This window comes from Myxine glutinosa, chromosome 8 (assembly GCF_964187855.1).
Source record: "Myxine glutinosa chromosome 8, kmMyxGlut1.1, whole genome shotgun sequence".
NCBI lineage: Eukaryota > Metazoa > Chordata > Myxini > Myxiniformes > Myxinidae > Myxine > Myxine glutinosa.
The window spans coordinates 81348626-81372830 of record NC_136268.1 but is presented as its reverse complement, the minus strand read 5'-3'; the positions used below and the strand labels follow the sequence as shown (position 1 = coordinate 81372830).

The window sequence follows — 24205 nt, the reverse complement described above, 5'->3', positions numbered from 1 at the left end:
TAAAATCGCCATTTTAAATCCGATTGACTTGAAAATTGAATAGCATTTGTATATCGTGTCACTGAATTGGGAAATGAACTATTTCTGAGTTCAAAAGGTCAAAGGTTCAACTCAAGGTCAAATTTTCAAAATCATCAATTTTCATCTGAAAAGCCGTCAATTTTCAACCAATTGACTTGACAATTGAACAGCATTTGCACATTGAGTCAATAAATAGGGAAACCAACAATTTGTGAGGTCAAAAGGTCAAAAGTCAACTCTAGGTCAAACTTCCAAAATTATCATTTTTCATCTGAAAAACCGTCAATTTTCATCCAATTGACTTGAAAATAGAACAGCATTTGCATATTGCCTCACTGAATTGGAAAACCAACTATTTTTTAGGACAAAAGGTCATAGGTCAACTCAAGGTCAAACTTCCGAAATCATGAATTTTCATCTGAAAACCCATCAATTTTCGTCCAATTGACTTGAAAATTGAACAGCATTTGTATCGTGCCACAATGAATTGGGAAACCAACTATATTTGAGGTCAAAAGGTCAAAGGTCAACTCAAGGTCAAACTTCTGAAATCATCATTTTTCATCTGAAAAATCGTCACTTTTCATCCTGTTGACCCGAGCTTTGATCAAGATCGTCAATTTTAATCTTGATGAAATGGACAATTTGCTGTATCAATGGAAAACTTTTGGGGGCAGGGGGCGGATTTTGCACAATTTGATGTATCCATGGCAAGTTTTTATTTTGGGGAGGGGTGGATTTTGCAAGTATCATGCTGTGCATGTTTATTTATTCAGCCGAGGCCAAGCAAATTGAGGTCGAGGCCGTTTATATGTGAAATACCCTGCAACCCCTGCCTACGGAAAACACGTTTTGGAACGCCGGCCGCATTTCCATCCAATTCATATTCTCAGTGGGTAGGTGCTCCTAAGTTCAAAGTTTCATGTCGATCGCTCAAGCGGTTGCGAGTAAAATTAATTTAAAAGCGAATAAAGGTGAAAAAGCGATGGCCTCGGCCGACGTTCCACAACATGGTCAAGGATGGTTGCGAATACCTATTACGAGTATATTTATTTATTTTACAAGGCATGAGGCTCGTGGAAGACCTATCAAGCAAATCATTCACATGGAGTATCTTTGAAGTATTTGCTATAACTAATTATGAGAACTAAATATCAAAGCGACCGTGCATGCAGGTGTTCTGTTTGTGTGCATGTGTTTGTGTTTGTTTCTTTGTATTTGTACGTTTGTTCGTGTGTGATAAAAATTGGAAACAATCACAACATGTTAAGCTTTGATTGTATATATCCATTTTTCATCTAAAAGGTTAAACTCGATAGCAGGTTTGATTGTTTACAATTTTCCTTCTGTTTGTGAGATAATCAGTGTGAGGGTAATTACTCACCTGAGTTCAGTTAAGGGAGTCTGGGTAATTATCCTCGCAGCAGCTGGCACATTGCTCGCACTGAGAAGGCTTCACGGTCGAGAGGAGTGTCAGCTTACAGCATGCTGCTAGTCCAGGCACATCACCCTGTGGCCGACATAAGGGCAGCTTTAGCCACTTGAAAAGCCATGCCATGTCAGGCCCAGGCACGGTAAAATACCATCGCCCCTCGTTCTTCCACATACCACAGTCTCGGAATCACGCTCTCAAACTGGATGGAATCAACAAGAGAAAAAGTCGTTCAATAAATCAGCACTGCGTATATATATATATACTAGCTTGGCTCGGCTCGCTGCGCTCGCCTCACCAAGCGTCGGTACGGAGGAACGGGCTTATTTTAGTGGAGGATAATGACTGCACCTGAGTTGCTGTGTTGTCATGATTTTCACCAATCATAATACAAACAATTACTTTGCACAAATGTATTTGTTGTGTTTGTGATATTACATTTTTATAGGCAATTTAGGTTGAAGATTCAGGTTGAATGTTTTTTTTTCAAGAAATAACCCCTCAGCACATACATAGGGGAGGGGGAGGTGCAGACTGAAAGTTTAGGACGATTACACCTCACCACCACATAATTCAAAACACCTCACCACCAAGTAATTCAAAACACCTCACCACCACGTAATTCAAAACACCTCACCACCAAGTAATTCAAAACACCTCACCACCACGTAATTCAAAACACCTCACCACCAAGTAATTCAAAACACCTCACCACCAAGTAATTCAAAACACTTCACCACAACGTAATTCAAAACACCTCACCACCAAGTAATTCAAAACACCTCACCACCAAGTAATTCAAAACACCTCACCACCAAGTAATTCAAAACACCTCACCACCAAGTAATTCAAAACACCTCACCACCAAGTAATTCAAAACACCTCACCACAACGTAATTCAAAACACCTCACCACCAAGTAATTCAAAACACCTCACCACCAAGTAATTCAAAACACCTCACCACCACGTAATTCAAAACACCTCACCACCACATAATTCAAAACACCTCACCACCACATAATTCAAAACACCTCACCACCAAGTAATTCAAAACACCTCACCACCAAGTAATTCAAAACACCTTACCACCACGTAATTCAAAACACCTCACCACCACATAATTCAAAACACCTCACCACCACATAATTCAGAACACCTCACCACCAAGTAATTCAAAACACCTCACCACCACATAATTCAAAACACCTCACCACCACATAATTCAAAACACCTCACCACCAAGTAATTCAAAACACCTCACCACCAAGTAATTCAAAACACCTCACCACCAAGTAATTCAAAACACCTCACCACCACATAATTCAAAACACCTCACCACCATGTAATTCAAAACACCTCACCACCACGTAATTCAAAACACCTCACCACCAAGTAATTCAAAACACCTCACCACCAAGTAATTCAAAACACCTCACCACCAAGTAATTCAAAACACCTCACCACCACGTAATTCAAAACACCTCACCACCACGTAATTCAAAACACCTCACCACCACGTAATTCAAAACACCTCACCACCAAGTAATTCAAAACACCTCACCACCAAGTAATTCAAAACACCTCACCACCACGTAATTCAAAACACCTCACCACCACGTAATTCAAAACACCTCACCACCACGTAATTCAAAACACCTCACCACCAAGTAATTCAAAACACCTCACCACCACGTAATTCAAAACACCTCACCACCATGTAATTCAAAACACCTCACCACCAAGTAATTCAAAACACCTCACCACCAAGTAATTCAAAACACCTCACCACCAAGTAATTCAAAACACCTCACCACCACGTAATTCAAAACACCTCACCACCACGTAATTCAAAACACCTCACCACCAAGTAATTCAAAACACCTCACCACCAAGTAATTCAAAACACCTCACCACCAAGTAATTCAAAACACCTCACCACCACGTAATTCAAAACACCTCACCACCACGTAATTCAAAACACCTCACCACCAAGTAATTCAAAACACCGCATCACCAAGTAATTCAAAACACCTCACCACCACGTAATTCAAAATACCTCACCACCACGTAATTCAAAACACCTCACCACCATGTAATTCAAAACACCTCACCACCACGTAATTCAAAATACCTCACCACCACGTAATTCAAAACACCTCACCACCACGTAATTCAAAACACCTCACCACCACGTAATTCAAAACACCTCACCACCAAGTAATTCAAAACACCTCACCACCAAGTAATTCAAAACACCTCACCACCAAGTAATTCAAAACACCTCACCACCAAGTAATTCAAAACACCTCACCACCACATAATTCAAAATACCTCACCACCAAGTAATTCAAAACACCTCACCACCAAGTAATTCAAAACACCTCACAACCAAGTAATTTTAAACACCTCACAGCCATAAAACACATAATGAAAACACCTCACCACCACGAAATTGAAAACACCTCACAGCCATAAAACACGGAATAAAAACACCTCACAGCCATAAAACACGTAATAAAAACACCTCACAGCCACAAAACACGAAATGAAAACACCTCACCACCACAAAATTAAAACACCTCACCACCACGAGATTGAAAACACCTCACAGCCATAAAACACGTAATAAAAACACCTCACAGCCATAAAACACGGAATAAAAACACCTCACAGCCATAAAACACGTAATAAAAACACACCACCACAAAATTAAAAACACCTCACAGCCATAAAACAAGTCAATAAAAACACCTCACAGCCATAAAACACGTAATAAAAATACCTCACCACCACGAAATTATAAACACTTCACCACCACGAAATTAAAAACACCTCACAGCCATAAAACACGTAATAAAAACACCTCACAGCCACGAAATTAAAAACACCGCACCACCACGTCATTTAAAAACACCTCACCACCAGGTAATTCAAAACACCTCATCACCACATAATTCAAAACACCTCATCACCAACTCATTCAAAACACCTCACCACCACATAATTAAAAACACCTCACCACCACGTAATTATAAATACCTCACCACCACGTAATTCAAAACACCTCACCACCATGTGATTTAAAAACACCTCACCACCACGTTATTTAAAAACACCTCATCACCACATAATTCAAAATACCTCACCACCACGTGATTCAAAACCACCACAACGTTATTAAAAACACTTCACAACCACGGAAACAAAAGTTTGAGGGAGGTGTTAAGTGACAACACAGACACTGCCCAGATGTGTAGATATATAGATGAATGACTGTACCCGAGTTGCTGTTTTGTTATGGTTTAAACCAATCATAATTCAAACAATTATTTTGCACAAATGTATTTGTAATATACGTGATATCACATTTTCTAAACAATTGAAGTTGAAAAAAAAAAATTCCCCAAAAAATTCCCCCCCCCCCCAAAAAAAAAAAAATTGGAAAAAATTTCAAAAGAAATACCCTTAGGACATACCGACGGGAGAGATATGTGCATACCAGAAGTTTGGTACGATTTCACAAAAGTTTGAGAAAGTAGTTCAGTGACAAGACAACACAACACAAGACAGATGCTGCACAGATATATATATATATCCAGTATTATTTTCTACATATACATATATATTTAAGAAACAGGAAGTAAATTCCTGTGTGGGGCTAGTGTGAAAAAATTCTGACTCAACCCGGGACTCAAACTGGGACTCAAACCCAGGAACCTCATCACTTACACAGTGACAGCCCACTGAGCTATTGTCTCCATACATGCATACATATATACATATACATATACATATACATATACATATAAATAATATACATATCCAGTATTTTTTTCTACATATATATATCTATAATTATATATATACACATATATATATATGTATATGTATATACACATACATATATACACATATAAATATATATATATACATATTGTTACGTGGTACCTCCCCAAACTCCGATTATGGTGCCCCTCAGAGTCTCGAGAGGGAACGCTGCAGAAAGATTTGTTATTTTGAGTGTTCTAATAAACCATGGTAAAACCACACCAATGCAATTGTGTAGAACAAAACAAGTAATTATATTAAGAACTCTCACATACACAATAATAACACTCTTAACAAAAGTACCATAAAAATATCATTTGCATCTCATGAACAATACATATGATGGTACCATCATTCCCCAATACTCTCAAATAAATAAACCCTTGATATGCCAAACGTGAGTGGAATGTAACAATCCCAAAGTCCGTACATGAATCCCCATGCTGGGCAAAGGTCGAAGCCGTGTAGAATGGCAAGAACAACAAGCAGGTATCTGCGTGGCTGCGGACGAGAAGTTATGAGGTGAGAGGTCGATATGGGAATTAAGTCTACATGGGAACCAACGGCGATCCACACGATGATGTCAATATGGGAATCCCAACGACAAAACACGATGCACCAGGTGGACGGCCTCCTCGAGGACAAAATGGCAGATCTGCCTGTAATGGAGACGCTTGCTTTCCCAACAACAATAGTTCACGCTCGGTACCAAAACCTGAGACGCAGATTTAATTGCAAATGCAACAATATGGGACGTTGTCGCGGGAAATCCTTTTCATGGGAAACCTCAATTCAGTCGCGACCAATATCAAGGAAGTCCACTCGCCGCCTCAATGCGACTCACGGCTGTATCTTTCCCCTGCCGAGTCCTCCTCCCCCTCTTCCAGTTTCTTTGCCATGTTTTTCTTTTTCCTCCACTAGTTAATTGGGGCTAGTTAATTAGCGAGGGATTCTGGGTAAATTAATCCCCTGTTTGTAATTGCCTGCAATTGCTTTTGTAAGCTGTTCACCACCATCTCGTATCTGCCCCCATCCAAAACCTTGATCTTTTCTACCCCCGCTAATTCACGCCAGATCCACTTTTTTGAAATTCCAACTTCTTTCCTGGAAGTCCTTGCAGTGTCCATATGTTTTATACCTCTCCCACCTCCCCCCAAGCCCTCTCCCTCCCACAGATCTCTCAATGTCCCTGCTCTCAAATGTTGTGTTTGTGTCCTTCCCCCTCTCTCCCCATCTTGTCTACCGCTCCCCTTATTATATGTTTTAGGTGTCGGTTTGACTTTTTGTGTGATTAATGTTAGCTCTTTCACGAGCCTCGATCTTGTATACAAAAAAGAAAAGAAAAAAAAGTACAGACCCACGTGATTTTTGTTTGTGTCCAGATCCAAACTGACCCAGTGGATACAAAACGTAAACTGTTCGGGTTCAGCCTGGCGGAGGTATGCTCGATCTACTGACGAAACCGTTCTCGTTACCCTCGCCAGAGGAGAGGGTGTTGCATTTGTGTCCGTTTGTCTGTCTGTCTGTCTGTCTGTCTGTTTGTTTGTCTGCCCAGAATAAATATGATTTTCTCTTCAACCGTTGGTCTGATTGACAGGAAAATTTCACCATAGATGCAACTCCACATGTATATTTTTAAAATGATAATTATGACGTTATAGGTCACGTGGTACTGGCGCCATCTTTGGAAAACCGAAAAACTTTGCACCTCCATATCTCTGAAAGCACTGATTAGAAAAAAATTGAGACATGGCTCATTGAAAAGAACTCTCCATGGGGAATAAAATATGTTAATGATGACGTCATAATTCGACAAGTACAAAACTTCATCCGATCAAGATTTCTTGAGCATCATCTCTGGATAAATTGGTGGAGAAAAAAAAATGATGATGTCATCGGTCACGTGGTTCGGCCGCCATATTTGTTTTAATACAAAAGCCTTAAAAAAAACCACTGAAAACACGTCCTGTCAAGGGTCTGCAATCTCTGATCGCTCTTTCTTGTTTGTTATTTAATGGCGCTAATTGTTTAAGCTGCGAATTAAACCTGTTGCGCTTCAATACCCTACCTGTGGACACATGGAGCCTTCATGTTCATGTTATTTTATCAGTTAATTATTATCATTGTTTAAAATAATTATATAAGCTTGTTTGTGCAAGTCCGTGTTTTTGAAATTTGTGTGTCGTGCAATCTCCATCACGCACAGACAAGATGCATTTTATTTTTCCAATGATCTTTCAATCATTTTTCAAATCAATTTTCCATTGCTCCACAATATCTTACAATGATCCATCGTAGATCATCCAGTTGTTGTGGCCGAGTGGTTAAGGCGATGGACTAGAAATCCATTGGGGTCTCCCCGCGCAGGTTCGAATCCTGCCGACAACGGAAGCTTATTTTTTTGCTCTCCGTCCAGAATTGTTTGACGTCACAACTCGACGTTTACAAAAATGATGTTTCTCGAATTGTGAGATTTTGTTCTACAGGGATGCTGTTCTCAGCGCATGACGTAACAGTTTTCAGTATGACGTGTGAAAGGCGATGATAACCTCGGACTTTCCTGTATCTTTAGCGCCCCCAGGTGGAGTGACGTGGACGTGCTGCGCGATTGAAACGTGGATTCTCATTACAGGTGGCGACCGATCTTGTCACGTGGTGTGCTGTAGTTTCGATCAACTCAGGTGAGGATGATGTGCGAACGACGCTTCGCTTGAGTCATCAACATCAGCCATTTATAAGAGTTATTTGGCCAGCAGAGGGAGCCATCTGTCCCCCGTAGCCGTAAGCTCTCCATACTGTCCCGAAACCTTTCCCTCGGTCGGCGAGTCATGCCGGAAGCTACTGTAACTACGAGGTAATCTTTCTCACCTTTACCTGCAGTTTGCGCTATTGTGAATCAGAGAACATTTCCATCTCTGCTCTGGACGTCGTGAGAATCTATCGATTTGTGGGTTTTTTTTGAAGTAGTTTTCCGACCTTTGGCCCAATTCCGTGTTGTTTGTCCCGTGATGGGTCCCAGTCCCGTCATGATGCCGTGAATGTAATCAAACTCGTCCCTTTCTGTCCACGTGTTCCTTTGTGCGCAATCATGGGGACGCTCAACTAACTTTCGTGCTGTTGTCAATGCTTTAGAGACAGAAATGCGTGTTTTCACGTGTGACGCTAAAATACTAAGCTTCTTACACTTCCCCTTCAAGGTTGTTGTTTTTGGGGGAAGAGACACACAACACACACGCACACACACGCACAGACACACACAGACACACACACACCACAGCCATGCACAGAAACGCACACACGCAGAGACAGACACACTCACACGCACAGAGACACACTCACACGCACAGAGACACACACACGCACAGAGACACACTCACAGAGACACACTCACACGCACAGAGACAGAGACACATTCACACGCACAGAGACAGAGACACATTCACACGCACAGAGACAGACACATTCACACGCACAGAGACAGAGACACATTCACACGCACAGAGACAGAGACACACTCACACGCAGTGAGACACACACACGCACAGACACACACACACTCACACGCACAGAGACACACTCACACGCACAGAGACACACGCACAGAGACACACTCACACGCACAGAGACACACTCACACGCACAGAGACACACTCACACGCACAGAGACACACTCACACGCACAGAGACACACTCACACGCACAGAGACAGAGACACATTCACACGCACAGAGACAGACACACTCACACGCAGTGAGACACACACACGCACAGACACACTCACACGCACAGAGACACACTCACACACACAGAGACACACTCACACGCACAGAGACACACTCACACGCACAGACACACTCACACGCACAGAGACACACTCACACGCACAGAGACACACTCACACGCACAGAGACACACTCACACGCACAGAGACACACTCACACGCACAGACACACTCACATGCAGTGAGACACACACATGCACAGACACACTCACACGCACAGAGACACACTCACACGCACAGAGACACACTCACACGCACAGAGACACACTCACACGCACAGAGACACACTCACACGCACAGAGACACACGCACACGCACAGAGACACACGCACACGCACAGAGACACACGCACACGCACAGAGACACACTCACACGCACAGAGACACACTCACACGCGCAGAGACAGAGAAACACTCACACGTGCAGAGACAGAGACACACTCACATGCGCAGAGACAGAGACACACTCACACACGCAGACAGACACACTCACACGCCCTCAGACAGAGACACACTCACACGCCCTCAGACAGAGACACACACACACGCACAGAGACACACTCACACGCACAGAGACAGACACACTCACACGCACAGAGACAGACACACTCACACGCACAGAGACAGACACACTCACACGCACAGAGACAGAGACACACTCACACGCACAGAGACAGACACACTCACACGCACAGACACACACACTCACACGCACAGAGACACACACTCACACGCACAGAGACAGACACACTCACACGCATACAGACACACTCACACGCACAGAGACAGACACACTCACACGCACAGAGACAGACACACTCACACGCACAGAGACGGAGACACACTCACACACACAGAGACGGAGACACACTCACACGCACAGAGACAGAGACACACTCACACGCACAGAGACAGAGACACACTCACACGCACAGAGACAGAGACACACTCACACGCACAGAGACAGAGACACACTCACATGCACAGAGACAGAGACACACTCACACGCACAGAGACAGAGACACACTCACACGCACAGAGACAGAGACACACTCACACGCACAGAGACAGAGACACACTCACACGCACAGAGACAGAGACACACTCACACGCACAGAGACAGACACACTCACACGCACAGAGACAGAGACACACTCACACGCACAGAGACAGAGACACACTCACACGCACAGAGACAGAGACACACTCACACGCACAGAGACAGACACACTCACACGCACAGACACACTCACACGCACAGACACACTCACACGCACAGAGACAGACACACTCACACGCACAGACACACACACTCACACGCACAGAGACACACACTCACACGCACAGAGACAGACACACTCACACGCATACAGACACACTCACACGCACAGACAGACACACTCACACGCACAGAGACAGACACACTCACACGCACAGAGACAGACACACTCACACGCACAGAGACGGAGACACACTCACACGCACAGAGACAGAGACACACTCACACGCACAGAGACAGAGACACACTCACACGCACAGAGACAGACACACTCACACGCACAGACAGAGACACACTCACACGCACAGAGACAGAGACACACTCACACGCACAGAGACAGAGACACACTCACACGCACAGAGACAGAGACACACTCACACGCACAGAGACAGAGACACACTCACACGCACAGAGACAGAGACACACTCACACGCACAGAGACAGAGACAGAGACAGAGACAGAGACACACTCACACGCACAGAGACAGAGACGCACTCACTCACACGCACAGAGACGCACGCACAGAGACAGAGACACACTCACGCACAGAGACAGACACACTCACACGCACAGAGACACACTCACACGCCTACACACATGCACAGAGACACAGTCGATATCCTGCACTAATTGGTTGTCGTGCAAGCAATCAGTGGCACACCTGCAGAAATATGATAAAGTACAGGTAGTGATGTCATTGTCATGTGATGAATACTCTTTCTCCTCGGAAGGAAATATCACATGACAGGTATATATATATATATAGTATATCGTATGTCATCGGTATATACAGTGACACGTATGCACATGACAGTTTTTTTTTTGTTTTTTTTGTATACAACATCGAGGTTCGTGTGAGAGCTAACATTGATCACAAAAAGATAATCCGACACATAAAACATGATAAAGGGAGCGGGAGACAAGATGGAGAGCAGGGACATCGGGAGGTCTGTGGGAGGGAGGGCTTGGGAGGCGTTGGGTCATGGGAATGGGGGCTGGGGGGGTGAGGGAGGTATAAAACACATGGACACTGCTAGGACTTCCAGGAAAGAAGTTGGAATTTCAAAAAAGTGTATCTGGGGTGAATTATCGGGGGTAGAAAAGATCAAGGTTTTGGATGGGGGAAGATAAGAGATGGTGGTGAACAGCTGTTTTAAAGACCTGGAGGGAGGAGAGGAATTGAAGAGAGTGGGGGAGTTTGTTCCAGAGGTGGGAGAATGTTTGGTATATCACATAAATCAGTGTTTGGTCATGGAGGCTACTCTGAATGTGGAATATTTCACCCCAACCTAATGATTCAGCAGGAGCTGTATGTAGTCCACCAAACTGGTACTGTTGATGATATAATCGTTCGAGGAAGAAAGCCAAGGTCTCCAAAAAGTGATCTTCCAACATGCTGATGACCCTAGGTATCCAGCTATTGTGCTGAAGGACCTTGGCCTGCACAAAGTCCTGAGTATGAGCATCATTGGGGTTGGATGGATACTCTGAAAGTCAAACGGCACCTTTGATGAATCGTGGGAAAAGTTGCAGGTAGCAATCAATGCCATCAACATTTGGAGTTCCATGTTCTGTTGAGCCTTTTCACCATATTGGCAGCTGATGAGTGATGAGTGCCAAGTGAAGGTCTTTGGAAAGATGAACCACACAGCTAAGCGACAATAAGGTTTCAGTAACCTGGTTACTTCGGACACTCTCCGCTTCAGGTGAATACAGGAAACCAGGGAAATTGCTCTTGAGATGGCAAAGCAGCATTAGTGAAGGTCCTGCACGAGGCCATCCTTATGGGGTCCTTTTGTAACAAATCTCACGTTGCTAGAATCTTCACAATTGTGCTGTTTTTGTTTGTGGAGGAAAAGAGGGGTGATGGTGCTGGGGTAGTGCAGGCTAAGCAATGTTCCATGTTTGCATGAAAATGTACTTTCTTTTTCAACTTCTTCGATCACATCACCTTACAACAACAACAACAACAACAACAACAAGAACAACAGGCATTTTAAGGCCATTTTCCCTGCTAGAGCGGGGATTAGCCTTGCGGACGATCTTCTCCTTGAGATGACGATCTTCTCCATTTTGCCCTATTTTCTGCATCTCTCCTTGTTAACCCCCTTGCCCGCATTTCTTCTTCCACCATCTTTAGCCAAGTCTTTCTCGGTCTTCCCCGTCCTCTACTTCCTTCTACATTCATTTCCATCGTTCTTCTCAACCAGTCACTTTCATCCTTCATCAACACATGACCAAAACATCTCAACCTGTTTCTCTTCACAGCATCAATCACAGGCAATATTCCCATCATCTTTCACAATTCATCATTTGTCTTCCTCTCTCTCAACGATACTCCACACATCCACCGAACCATTCGCATTTCCACCCTTTCCAGCCTTCGTTGCTGCTCTACGTTCATTACCCATGTCTTGCTCCCATAAATCATAACACTTCTCACACATGCAGCATACACCTTTCCCTTCAGCTTCAACGACACTCCCCTCATCATCAGCACGCCACTCAATTCCCGAAACTCCTTCCATGCACATCTCACTCGAGCAACCGTTGCCGAGTCTGATCCACCTTCTCCATTCAGCGTGTCTCCGAGGTAGCAAAATGTTTTCACACCTTCCAGCTTCACGCCGTCTCCAATATCCAACTCAACATTTCCTCCATCTGCAGCTCCCTCTGTGCACACCTTACATTTGAATGTAGCTGCCACACTGGTTAATGACCCTCTCAGACCACTACATTATTGATGAACCCACTGAGCGCACATTGTACATTGAATGGAGTTCACTCCGACACCCTTCTTACACACAGCACACGGCCACTTCCCAGTTCTTTCCACCTCACCACATGCTTTACCACTTGCCATCACCTTCGTCTTTCCGATATTCACCTTCAGACCTTTTGTCTCCATACATTCCTTCCACTTGTTCATCTTTTCCTTCAGTCCATCCATACTTTCCGCAATCAACACCAGATCATCTGCATACAACAACTCCCACGATAAACCCTCCTTTACATTCGAGCCAGCACCTCCATCACAGCTACAAATAGTAATGGACTTTGTACCGACCACTGATGCACTCCCACCTTCACCTCAAACTCACCACCATCACCTTGATGGATGTATTTTGCAGACCGTTGCAAAACACCGCGTCTGGCCTGGACCTGTGTGTTCCGGAATACCAAGAAGTACGAGAGGGACTTGTGCACGGTCACGTGTTGTACAGGGTAGTCGTTGTTTCTCGTTTGGCTGCCTTCAAGTCCACCAAGCATGGTGCCAAGGACATCGTTCAGCTTACAGTGGGTCTTCGCTGCCTGTTGAGTCGTAGGACAAGTTCACAGTGTTTGTTGTGTATCAAACAGTTACATTTTATAAAAGTAGCATGCCTGTAATAAAAGCTGTGTTCTTGGCACTTCCTCATCTTGTTATGGGATCATGTCGGCTTTCTTTGAGGTGAAGTGCACCTGTCTTTATTGTCTTGTTTGGACTTGTGTTGTCTGATCACTGTCTCTTCATGTGGAATTTTACCTTTAAATGAGGTCTTGGATGGAGGGGTGATGCAGCCAAGATCAGCCATATGGTCTTTCTAGTTTATTTAAAGTGAAACAAAAGTCAGAGAACTTTCTATCAATATATCTGATTGTTGTCAAATTGTTCACTTCATCTTCTTGAGAGAGAAAATACACCACAAATCGAGGAAAGACAACTTCAATTAATTTTTCCGTAGTTTATTTGGAAGCGGCCATGTCTTTGCATCTGTCTCTGAAACACACCTGATGACTCGTGTGTTTTATGGTTCCATGATCGCGTGTGAGAACAGGTGTGCATGAACGGATGCAAAATGAACGTTTTCCCAATGGCTATTTGGCATGAGTAATTCTCATTTTTTGGAATATTTGCCTGATCATGTTTCACTTTAATACCTTGGAATTGGTCACTTGTCGTTGCATGTGAAGTACAGCCATACTTAAAATGGTGGCTTTGATCTCGTTTTTTATTTGGGGCAGGTCTCTCGATCCTATAGTGAGTTTCAAGAGCTACACCACCAACTGGGTGCACAATATCCAGGGATTAGGATACCACCGATGCCTCGCAACCTGCTGGTGGCCACGCAGCGCGACATACTTGATCGACGTGATGGCTTTGACTCTTTGTTGCGTGCCATTGCATGTGAGCCTCATCTTGCCAAGGCTCCTGAGACCCTAGCCTTTCTGGGTGAGTGTAATGTAATTGGCTTTTATTTTCTCCTGTTTGTACCCTTAACTACTAAAGTGAACCCTGAGAAATATAAATTTCAAAAGGAGATTTCAAAAATGTATTTGAGCTTTTCAGATATAGTCAAAAAAAAAAACCTACAACAATGATGCTCATCACCCACTGATTTCCATCTGATTAGACACCCAAAGTTTGGTTAATGGAAAAAAATTTTGAGGTCAAAACCTCGACTGATTCTGCAACTGGACCAGACGGCAGCAGCCCACAGGTCCTAAAATCCTGCTCTGCCGCTCTATCTCACCCTCTCTCTGTTCTCTTCACCCTCTCTTTTGCTCAAGGTCATCTGCCTTCAGCTTGGAAATCGGGAAAACATTACCGCTTTACACAAAAAATGTGCAAAAACAGATCCTTGCAACTACAGACCAATCAGCCTTCTCCCAATTATCAGCAAAGTAATGGAATCGATTATCACTTCGGATATCAAATCCTTCTTCTTTTCCAGTGGCTTCATCTCGGATCATCAATTTGGTTTCAGACCAGGTCACTCTACTCTGGACATGTTGCTTCTGTTGTCTCAACAATGGATGGAGGTCCTCAATGTCAAAAAGGAAATCAGAGCCGTCTCCTTTGACATATCACGTGCCTTCGATACGGTCTGGCACCCAGCTCTGCTCACCAAACTCTCCTCCTATGGTTTCCATGGAAATCTCCACGCATGGCTTGCGGACTTCCTTGCTGGTCGTAGTCAACGTGTGGCCTTGAATGGGTTTCTCTCATCTCCCCTTCCTGTTCAGGCTGGAGTTCCGCAAGGCAGTGTTCTGGGCCCTGTGCTTTTTCCTGGTCTTCATCAATGATCTCTCTCTGACTCTCTGGAAAATCTTCTCTATCTCTTTGTTGATGACTCCACTCTCTGCTGCTCCATATCTCAACCCTCAGATCGGCAGTCTGCAGCCTCCTCACTCTCTGCAGACCTGGAAAAAAATCAGACTGGTCAAACAAGTGGAACATGTCTTTCAATCCTGACAAATCTCACACTCACTATGTCTCCCCGAAAAGACTGACTGGACAACCCTCCCATCTACTTTCTGAACAATCCTCTCCAAGAAGTTCTGTCACTCAAGCTTTTGGGTCTCACTATCTGCCATGATGTTTCCTTGGAAAACCACATTTCCAAGCTGGCCTCCAAAGCCAGTCGCCGACTGGGCATCCTCCGTCGTGTGAAGGCCTTCCTTGGCACACCTGAGCTCCTCACCACATACAAGGCTTTCATCCACAGCTCAGTGGAATACTGTTCCCCCCTCTGGGCCGGTGCTCCTGCCTCACACCAAGCTCGGCTTCACGCTGTTGAAACCAAAGCTTTCAGAATCATTGGAATCTCCTGCGATGAAGCAAACTCCGAGGGCCTTTCACTCACTTACCGCAGGCAGGTTGGTGGTCTTTCTGTCTTCTACCGACTCCTCTCCGGCTTTGCTCCCCCAGCTCTCTCTGGGCTCTGTCCCCCAAATATTCCTACAGGTCGCACAAGATCTGCCAGCAACCCTATTCTGGTAAAACTGCCAAAATCATGACTCTGTGCTCACCTTCACTCCTTCATTCCTCTTTTCTCCCGCCTCTGGAACAAACTCCCTCATTCTCTTCAATCCCACTCCTCCCTCCAGGTCTTTAAAAGAGCTGTTCACCACCATCTCTTGTCTTCCCTCATCCAAAACCTTGATCTCCTCTACCCCCGTTAATTCACCCCCAGATCCATTTTTTTGGAAAATTTCGTTTGAAATACCGACTTCTTTCCTGGAAGTTCTCGCAGTGTCCATGTGTTTTATACCTCTCCCACACCCCTCCCCCCGCCTTCCCATGCCACCCCCCCCCCCTCAAGCCCTCTCCCTCCCACATATCTTCCGTTGTCCCTGTTCTATGCTGTTGTATTTGTTTGTTTCCCTCTCTCCCCATCGTGTCTCCCGCTCCCTTGATCATATATTTTGTGTGTCCGTTTGTGTGTCCGATGAAGAATCGCTTTAAAAGTTAAAAAAAATAAAAATCTTGTATCCAGATCCGTATTTGGTCTGAACCAAAATTGAATCGATGTTTCCTTGTCACACCCAAACTGTGCACCAAATTTCATCTGAATCCATTCATAACTTTTTGAGATATTGTGCTATGCTGTATATCGTTTGGGCCCTGTCGCTCAATGGTGAAGAATCACTTTTAAAAAAAAACTATCAGATTCATATATTCACGAAAATTGAATCAATTCGTCCTTGTGATGCCCAATGTGTCCAAATTTCATCTGAATCCATCCATAACTTTTTGAGATATCGTACACACAAATAGACAAGACGGGTGAAAACATAACCTTGTTTTCGATGGCAGAGGTAATAAGTTACTAAGCCTAACCCCTCCCCAACCATGTGCCCCTTGCTCCTACCTCTTCACAATTCGTTTCCTTCTCCATTGCACATACCTCCTTACATGCTCCCAGCCTCTCTCCTCTCATTCTCCCTTCTATTCCTCTTATGAATCTTTATTTTCCCACTGTAGCCCTCCCCTAGTCCCACCTTGTAAGTATTGTTACGTTTGTGGGGGGAGGGAGGGGTTAGGCAATGATTACATTAGAGCCAGGTAGACCTGAATAGATTACCATGCTCCATATGTCGCGCTGAAGAAGAAGAACCCCCATGTACATAAGTAGGGTTCTGGTAGACCGTATGTCGTGTAAGTGTTTACGTGTCCCCATGAGAGGGGTGGGGTTATGTTAATTAGTTAGGGATTAATGGTAAATCCCCTGTGTGTAAATGGCCTCTTATTTTTTTCCTCCATTCCTTATGACAATGCAGCACACACACAAAGCCAGGCAATAGCACATTAAAAGACACTAAATAAAAGCTAACTGGAAACAGGACTTTGAGCACCAACAATGATACCACCGACATGTGACAACATCAAGCATGCAGGTCCGGGAGGCCACGGCCCGGAGAGCAGTGATTGGTGAAATTTGTCATGCAATGAAGAGAGGGACTGGCTGATAGGAGCAGGCACGGACGCCGGCGGATGACGTCAGAGCCTTGTGTACAAAGGAGTTGGAGGGTCAACATTTTCTCTCTCGGTTTCTGGATCTGGAAGTGAAAGGTCGCCGATAAGCTCTCTTACGGTGGAACACACTGGAACAGTCTCAACAAACGGTCGAAGTTTACGAGCACTTGGCTGTGGGGTTTGGTGGCAAACGGTCATGTTCCGACATGATCATCGTGATCATGAGGGGGAGCGAACTGCGGACCGAGGCCTGCGTTTCCCACGAGCGAACTGTGCACAGAGGTCTGTGCTGTTCACGCAAAGGACACAGGGGTTTTGACGATTCCTGAGGGGGTTCAGGAGACGTTAAGAGCCAAGTACCTAAAAACACGCATTTATTTTCACCAGTTATCTTCCCCCTTTGTGTAGTATACGGGTCTGTGTGGGGACGTCCCATTTAGGAATCCTAGTTTTGCCGTGTTATTTTGTTACCGGCATTTCTTCAATAAAGCCGGTATTTTTGTACATTTTAAATCCTGTGGCGGCTTTAATTAATCATCGCAGGTTCGAAGACATCCGGTGGGACCCATGAAGGTAAGCTCTTCGGCCTCCCCCACGCGCGTATTTCCCGCTATATTTTGATTGAACGCCTCGGAGTGTAAGCTCGATCGGCAATCCGTCCGACACCGGTCTTCATCGGCACGGATAGGACAGAATGCAATAAATATATGGACCCTTAGCAGAAGAATTGGGAAAGTGTGGCAGGTTTAGAGAAGCTATTGTGGAAGATTCTAGCGAGTTGAGATATGCATAATCGAGCCTGAACTCATTTAGAACTTGCTGGTGGAGACTGTGAAAGCAGGTTGGACCAGTGTAGGTGCTTGTGCATGTGTTTGGTGGCAGCCCTCAAATTTTATGAACTTTAATGGAAATACCTCTAGTATTTTGTTCACCATTGATGGGAAACATGATCTCATCTGTGGTGCTCTGTGATTGTGTGCAGGAGCCAAAACTCTTCATGTGACTGAAGAAAAGCATCCGAAGAGAGAGAGGAAAGAGATGGATACTCCTCCTGTGGAAGAAGATGACTTGTTCTTCCAAGACAAAAGATCTGCTGAAGACGAAGAGTGGAACTTGCCAGAGGGCTTATTAACGGCCGTCGGCTCCACACACGCCCAGCAGTCAAAGCGAGACCTAATCATGAAAACAGCCATGGGAAAAGATGCGGGTGCTGGCATTCATAGGATTAACGACATGGAATCTGATGGAGATAGCAGCGATGAAGCACTGGATCCTCTTGGCGTAATGAAAAAGTAAGATTGGGCACCCACACGAACACTGCGAGCAAGTCTGCAAAAGTCATTGTGTTTGGGGTGGGGGGGAGGGGGTGTTGGAGTAAAGTAATATTAAGCGGAAAGAATATCGGTTTTGCGAGTTACCAATGCAGGCCTTTTAAATTATCGATGAAGGGCATCTATTTCTTACGTATGGAGAGGGGGAGTGCAGTGAGAATGAGCAAAGGATGGTAGAGGAGTGAAAGGCATGTGTGGAGGATATAGTGAGGCGGCATAGCTAAAAAATCGTTCATTTTTGTGATAGAAGCGCCAGATTTTCTACATTTATAGCTTAATATATGTTGAATGAATCTGGATATTGGGGCATTGCAGATTGGCATTCTGATGACAGTGGCAGCCATTTTCCAAAAGGTCCATGGTCCAAGAGGTCCACGCGTGAATTTTTCCAAAATGGCTGCCAGCGGTTACTGGAATAGAACACTTTGGTCACCCCCAAGCTGCTGTTACCATGTTTTCAGCACCACAAATATAATTTAAAGACCAGTTAAAGTGAAAAAAAATGTATTCCAATGTAGGATAATATTAAATTAAAGAAATCTAACAACATGGTGTGATATAGTGGATTACACTGTAGCTGTATTACCAAAGGCCATTTAACAATGTTCAGTGAACATACTAACAATTACACTGTAACAGTTTGAACATATGATATCTAACAATGTTCAGTGAATGTACTGAAGCCATTAAAGGGGCATGTTGCAGATTTTCAACCAATTTTTTATAGTGTGAAAAACACCTACAGTGTTTTCTGTGTCTCTGGGGTGCAGTTCCAAAATGTGTGGTTCTTCCGGACACCTGCGTGTCATTTGATGTTTTTTGGGGTCAGATAATTTTAGGGTCAGCTCTCACATTCTCCTTCACAGAAGCAGAGGCCTGTGCACTGAAGAGCAGCCTTCTTACACTTGCAACGCGTTCTGCAACCACTCTTGCAGCCACAAGAGATCAGCTCGTAGCAGGATTTTGATGCTTGTGGTAATGTCGTCCAGTGGGGCTCATACAATCCTTCTGTCTTCACCCATCCCCAGTCAGTTGGTGATGGCAGCACATGGTCTGGTCGCAGTGTCTTTCCCCAGATGTGACCACCCTGGTAAACTGCTCTCTTGACGTGCTCCACCAGAGCAGCTCGGGTAGGTGGTATTTTCTGCACTGAGTTTTTCCGTAGAAAGAGCTTCCCTCTTGCATCGTCCACCTTGGTGCAGGTGCTTGTTCTGTCAAAGAGAAGTATGACAAACCTCTCAATAATGTTCATTACATCATCTGGGATCTCGTTTGGTCCACTTGCCAGCATCAGTAGTGCATCTGTCAATTCTGGAAGCGACTTCCATGTAGACCATGCTGCCTTCTTTCCATGTCCAGCAAAGCTGGATACGGTGTCACAGCCTGTCAAAGCATGAAACATTGGAAGGGCACATGACATCTCTGGTCCGAGACATGCAGCCATTTGGTGGGCTGCCAGGTAGTGAAAGCTCTTGCCTGTTCCAAATGCTAGCCAGAGTTCACATCCAGATGGTAGTAGACTTGTGGCAAATACAGCCAAGACCACAACATCAGTGTCAACAGTCCGAATCAGCACCTGTTGGTGGCCATGCTGTGCAGCATGTGATACGTGCAGTAGCATACGACTATCAGCCTCTTCATGGCTGCATGGGGCCAGGGTGTGGAGATCTTGAAGTAGCTGTGTGCTGAGCACACCCTGCCCATCAGTGAGGACAACGTCCTTGTCTTCTTCACAGAACACCTGAAGGAGGACCCTGGACAAGAAACTGAATAGTTCAGTTTTGTTTCTGTCAACCCGCAGGAAGTTCTGCCAGTTTCCTGGTATGGCAGCCTTCCCAACCACACGTCTCCTTACACCCTTTCCACGCTTGGCTCTTGCTGTGCCTTTCAGGGAGTCATCCTTGTAAGTATCCCAAACGAGGTCCACGTGTGACACACTGCGCAGATGAGAAGAGATGTATGGGATGAATATCTGCTGGGCATATTCATCAAATGTCTTGGCACCTGCTGGCCTCATCATCTGAATGATGGCAGCTCCATCAAGAACTACACAAGTAGCATCAGGGGCTTTAGTCTGAGCTGGAGACAGGTCCTCCAGGCATGTCAGAAGGTCACTCTTGGCCCCAAGTCGTAATCTTCCTCCATCGGAGAGTGCTGGTGGCCATGCTTGGTTCTCATGCTGAAAGAAGTCTTCCAGGTTTCCATCTCTTGTTTGACAGCTAATGTAGAGTCGTGAGAACAGCTCGACATCACTTTTCATTGAGGTCAGCTGCTGCTTCTGCTTACTTGCCATCTTTTTTGTTGAGCCAACAAAGTGTCAACCGGTTGCGGTGGATTGGGTCATCAATGGGCTTTGTTCTCTCCACAAGACATTCTTTTGTGAATGCTTGAAACTGCTGTTGACCAATCTTCTGTGCCTTTTTAACAGTCTCCACTGCCGATGGTTCAGCAATGTCTTTGCTGTCAAGGACAAGCAGGTCTTTGCTCTCCTCTTCAAATGGATTGCCCAGTTCTTCCAATACATTGATGAGGTAGCAGACGTCTTTCTTAAATGCTTTCTGCACACTTGCTGTCTGGTCATGGTGGAGCACCTCATCTCCTCTTCCCATGAGCTGGTGTGCATCTTCAAAGTCCTCAATCACTGCGGCAACCTCAGGGCCAGCTACCATCCACCGCCGAAGGGCACTAGGGTTGTCTGTAAGACCTACTGCCCCTCCATCACTCTTGATGCAAGCATTATTTTGCTCATGTGCTTGGTCGATAGGGATTGCTGAGAAGACCCTGTTGCTCTTCTGAATGGTGAAATTCCCAGCATTGAATTCTCTGGCAACATCTGGGTGTCTTGTTGGTAGTTCAGACATGTCATGGAGATGAACTGGGATCCAGCGGGCATAGTTAGTGTGGTCCAGAGCAAAGAACCAGGGGACGAGTTCTGTCAGAGCATCGAGGTACATGCTGAAAGAGGACTGACGCAGGGATCGCACATAGACCAGTAAACACAGCTCCAATTCCATGACTGTTGCCCAGTACTGGAATTGAGGGCAGCTCTCGCCCCTCTTTCGGCACCATTCGTCAAAGCTAAAAGGATCGTCTTCTGTATCTGTGTCACGGTTACTGTAGGCCCGATGTTGCAGGATGTATAATGCAGCCACTGTGACTTGGTGGGCACGTCGGGTGCGAGTAACATGTGCTGCACGCAAGAAGGAGTCGGCAGTGCCTGCTGTTGTTATCTCCGCTTGTACCAGTGTTTCAACCCAGCCACTGCCTTTCAACCAATCACCCAGGGTCTTCAGAGCTGCCATCTCTATATGCAGGCCACCAAACATCACAACAATCTTGTCTTCCCCATACATCTCTGGCCACTTCCACTGGATCTGCTTGGCAATCGCATACAAGGGTTGATCAAATGCTAGTACCGGTGTCTGCTCAGCATTCAGATGTTGAACAGCCTTTCTGACTATGTCCATCACGTGTTTGATCATTGCCATGGTGTGGGCACTCTCGTGGAACAGAGGGAGTAGGGCACTTGGGCATATGATTTCCTCCCCGGCAGGCTGGTGACTTGCATGGTATGCAGCCCAGGACATGTTGTCCACACTCTGATTCTCTTCATCTTCAGATGGAAGTGCTATAACGTTCCGCACATTTTCTAGCCAGCAGTACTCTTCCTTGATGCTCTGGTCAGAGTTCTCCCTGCTCAAAGATGCCACAGTGCTAGGTGGTACAGGTGCCTTTGTGGTGCTACCGACAACAGGTGGAACGTCTGTGTAGTACCTTGGCAAATGGCCCACTGTCTTTTTGCCTGCAGAACCTCCAACAATCGCAATACTGCGGTCAACTCCTTGACCTGCAAAGGCAGGGAGTTGAAAGAGTGAGATACCTGTGCCATGGAAGGACTCCTTTGAGGTAGTTGAGCTAGGATTATGGTCAATATTATCAACCGCAGCAGTTGTGAAGACGCCACCACGCATCTTAGGAGGGCAGACCACCTGATCCTTGTGGTACTGCTGTATGACACTTTCTCCTAGCTGGGCTGACAGACGAAGCACACGGTCATATGTGATACTGACACCGAGATGTGAAAGCCGTTCCACAACTTCCCTCTTCCTGGTTTGGGCATGGACCATCAGGCCTATATACATTGGAACAGGTGATGTGTGTGAGTGTCTGTGTGTGTGTGTCTAATTGTATTTTTCTTAATTTAATGTGTATTTAAATGTATTTATATATATTTTTTAAATCGTTTATGAATCAAATGGCTGCTATGGCCACCAGGGGGCGAGTTTCTGATGCCCCAATATCCATATTTGTTCTAAATATATTTGTCAACACATCTACCGAATTTGGTGCTTCTATCACAAAAATGAACGATTGTGGATATATATTGAGCTATGCCGCCCCACTAATACAAGCAAAGTTGGTGGGAGGTTTCAAAACTTGTTACATTTGCACGTAATAAATAGATGGCTGCTTACATTTTATCACTCGGTTGTCATGTTGGTATTGTGCTTGAGATTATGCATCTTAAAAAAACAACAACAATTCTGCCTTTCGGGCCATGATGTTTCTTTCCTCTCTGCTCTCTCAGCCCTCCGACCCTCCCTAGCAACTCTTGAGTGCACGACTTCTTCCAGTCACCCCCACCTGATTGAACTCCCAAAATCCATGCTTACCCCACCTCCACTCTTTTGTTCCTATTTTCTCCCTTTTGTTCGAACTGCCTTCTGGGGACTGTTAATCCAACTCTTCTGTCCAGGGCTTCGAGCAGGCGGTGCACCACCATTTTATGTCGTCCCACGTCCTTACACAATCTTCTCTTCCAAAAGCCTCAATGTTGTATCGAATAAAAAAGGGGGCAATTCTTTCCTCCTCCCTTACCTTTTTTTTCTACCCTCTTTATTACTCTGTCCTCTTCTACCTGCCCCTTCTTCCTCTCTCTCAATTTATTGTCATTGATCAACTCCACTCCACCCCAACCTCCACCCCAACCTCCACCCCAACCTCCACCCCCTCTCTTCATTTACTTAAAATGTGAATGGATTATTATTGGCCATATTTTATTTTCATTGAAAGTGGCTCGAGGCCTTGTTTTTTGTTTTTTCCTAATTCAAAGTTGGAGAGATGATTAGCAAAACGTTTTTACTCGGTCATAACAGAGTGAATAACTTTCATCACACATGCATTGTACAAAGTCCTTCCTTGGCACACACCAACTCCTGTTCACCTAGATAAGACCTTCATCTGCAGCTTGAGGAAATATCTGCAGCTGCTCTCCCTTCTGGGCTTGCTCCC

General features: G+C 45.0%; 1 protein-coding gene and 1 non-coding gene across 2 annotated transcripts in view; both read left to right on the top strand.

Moving 5' to 3' along the window:
- The first annotated feature begins 7588 nt into the window (after positions 1–7588).
- On the top strand, positions 7589–7670 carry TRNAS-AGA (transfer RNA serine (anticodon AGA)). Its single transcript has one exon. It is a non-coding gene; the product is annotated as a tRNA-Ser (tRNA).
- A 269-nt stretch (positions 7671–7939) lies between these two features.
- Positions 7940–24205, top strand: part of HS1BP3 (HCLS1 binding protein 3) — a 35017-nt gene continuing 18751 nt past the window's right edge. Inside the window, exons 1-4 of the mRNA XM_068124712.2 lie at positions 7940–8136; positions 13474–13639; positions 14348–14555; positions 18565–18874. Of these exons, the coding sequence (XP_067980813.2) occupies positions 8111–8136; positions 13474–13639; positions 14348–14555; positions 18565–18874 (710 nt within the window). The 5' untranslated portion in view covers positions 7940–8110. The remainder of the gene's footprint in view (positions 8137–13473; positions 13640–14347; positions 14556–18564; positions 18875–24205) is intronic.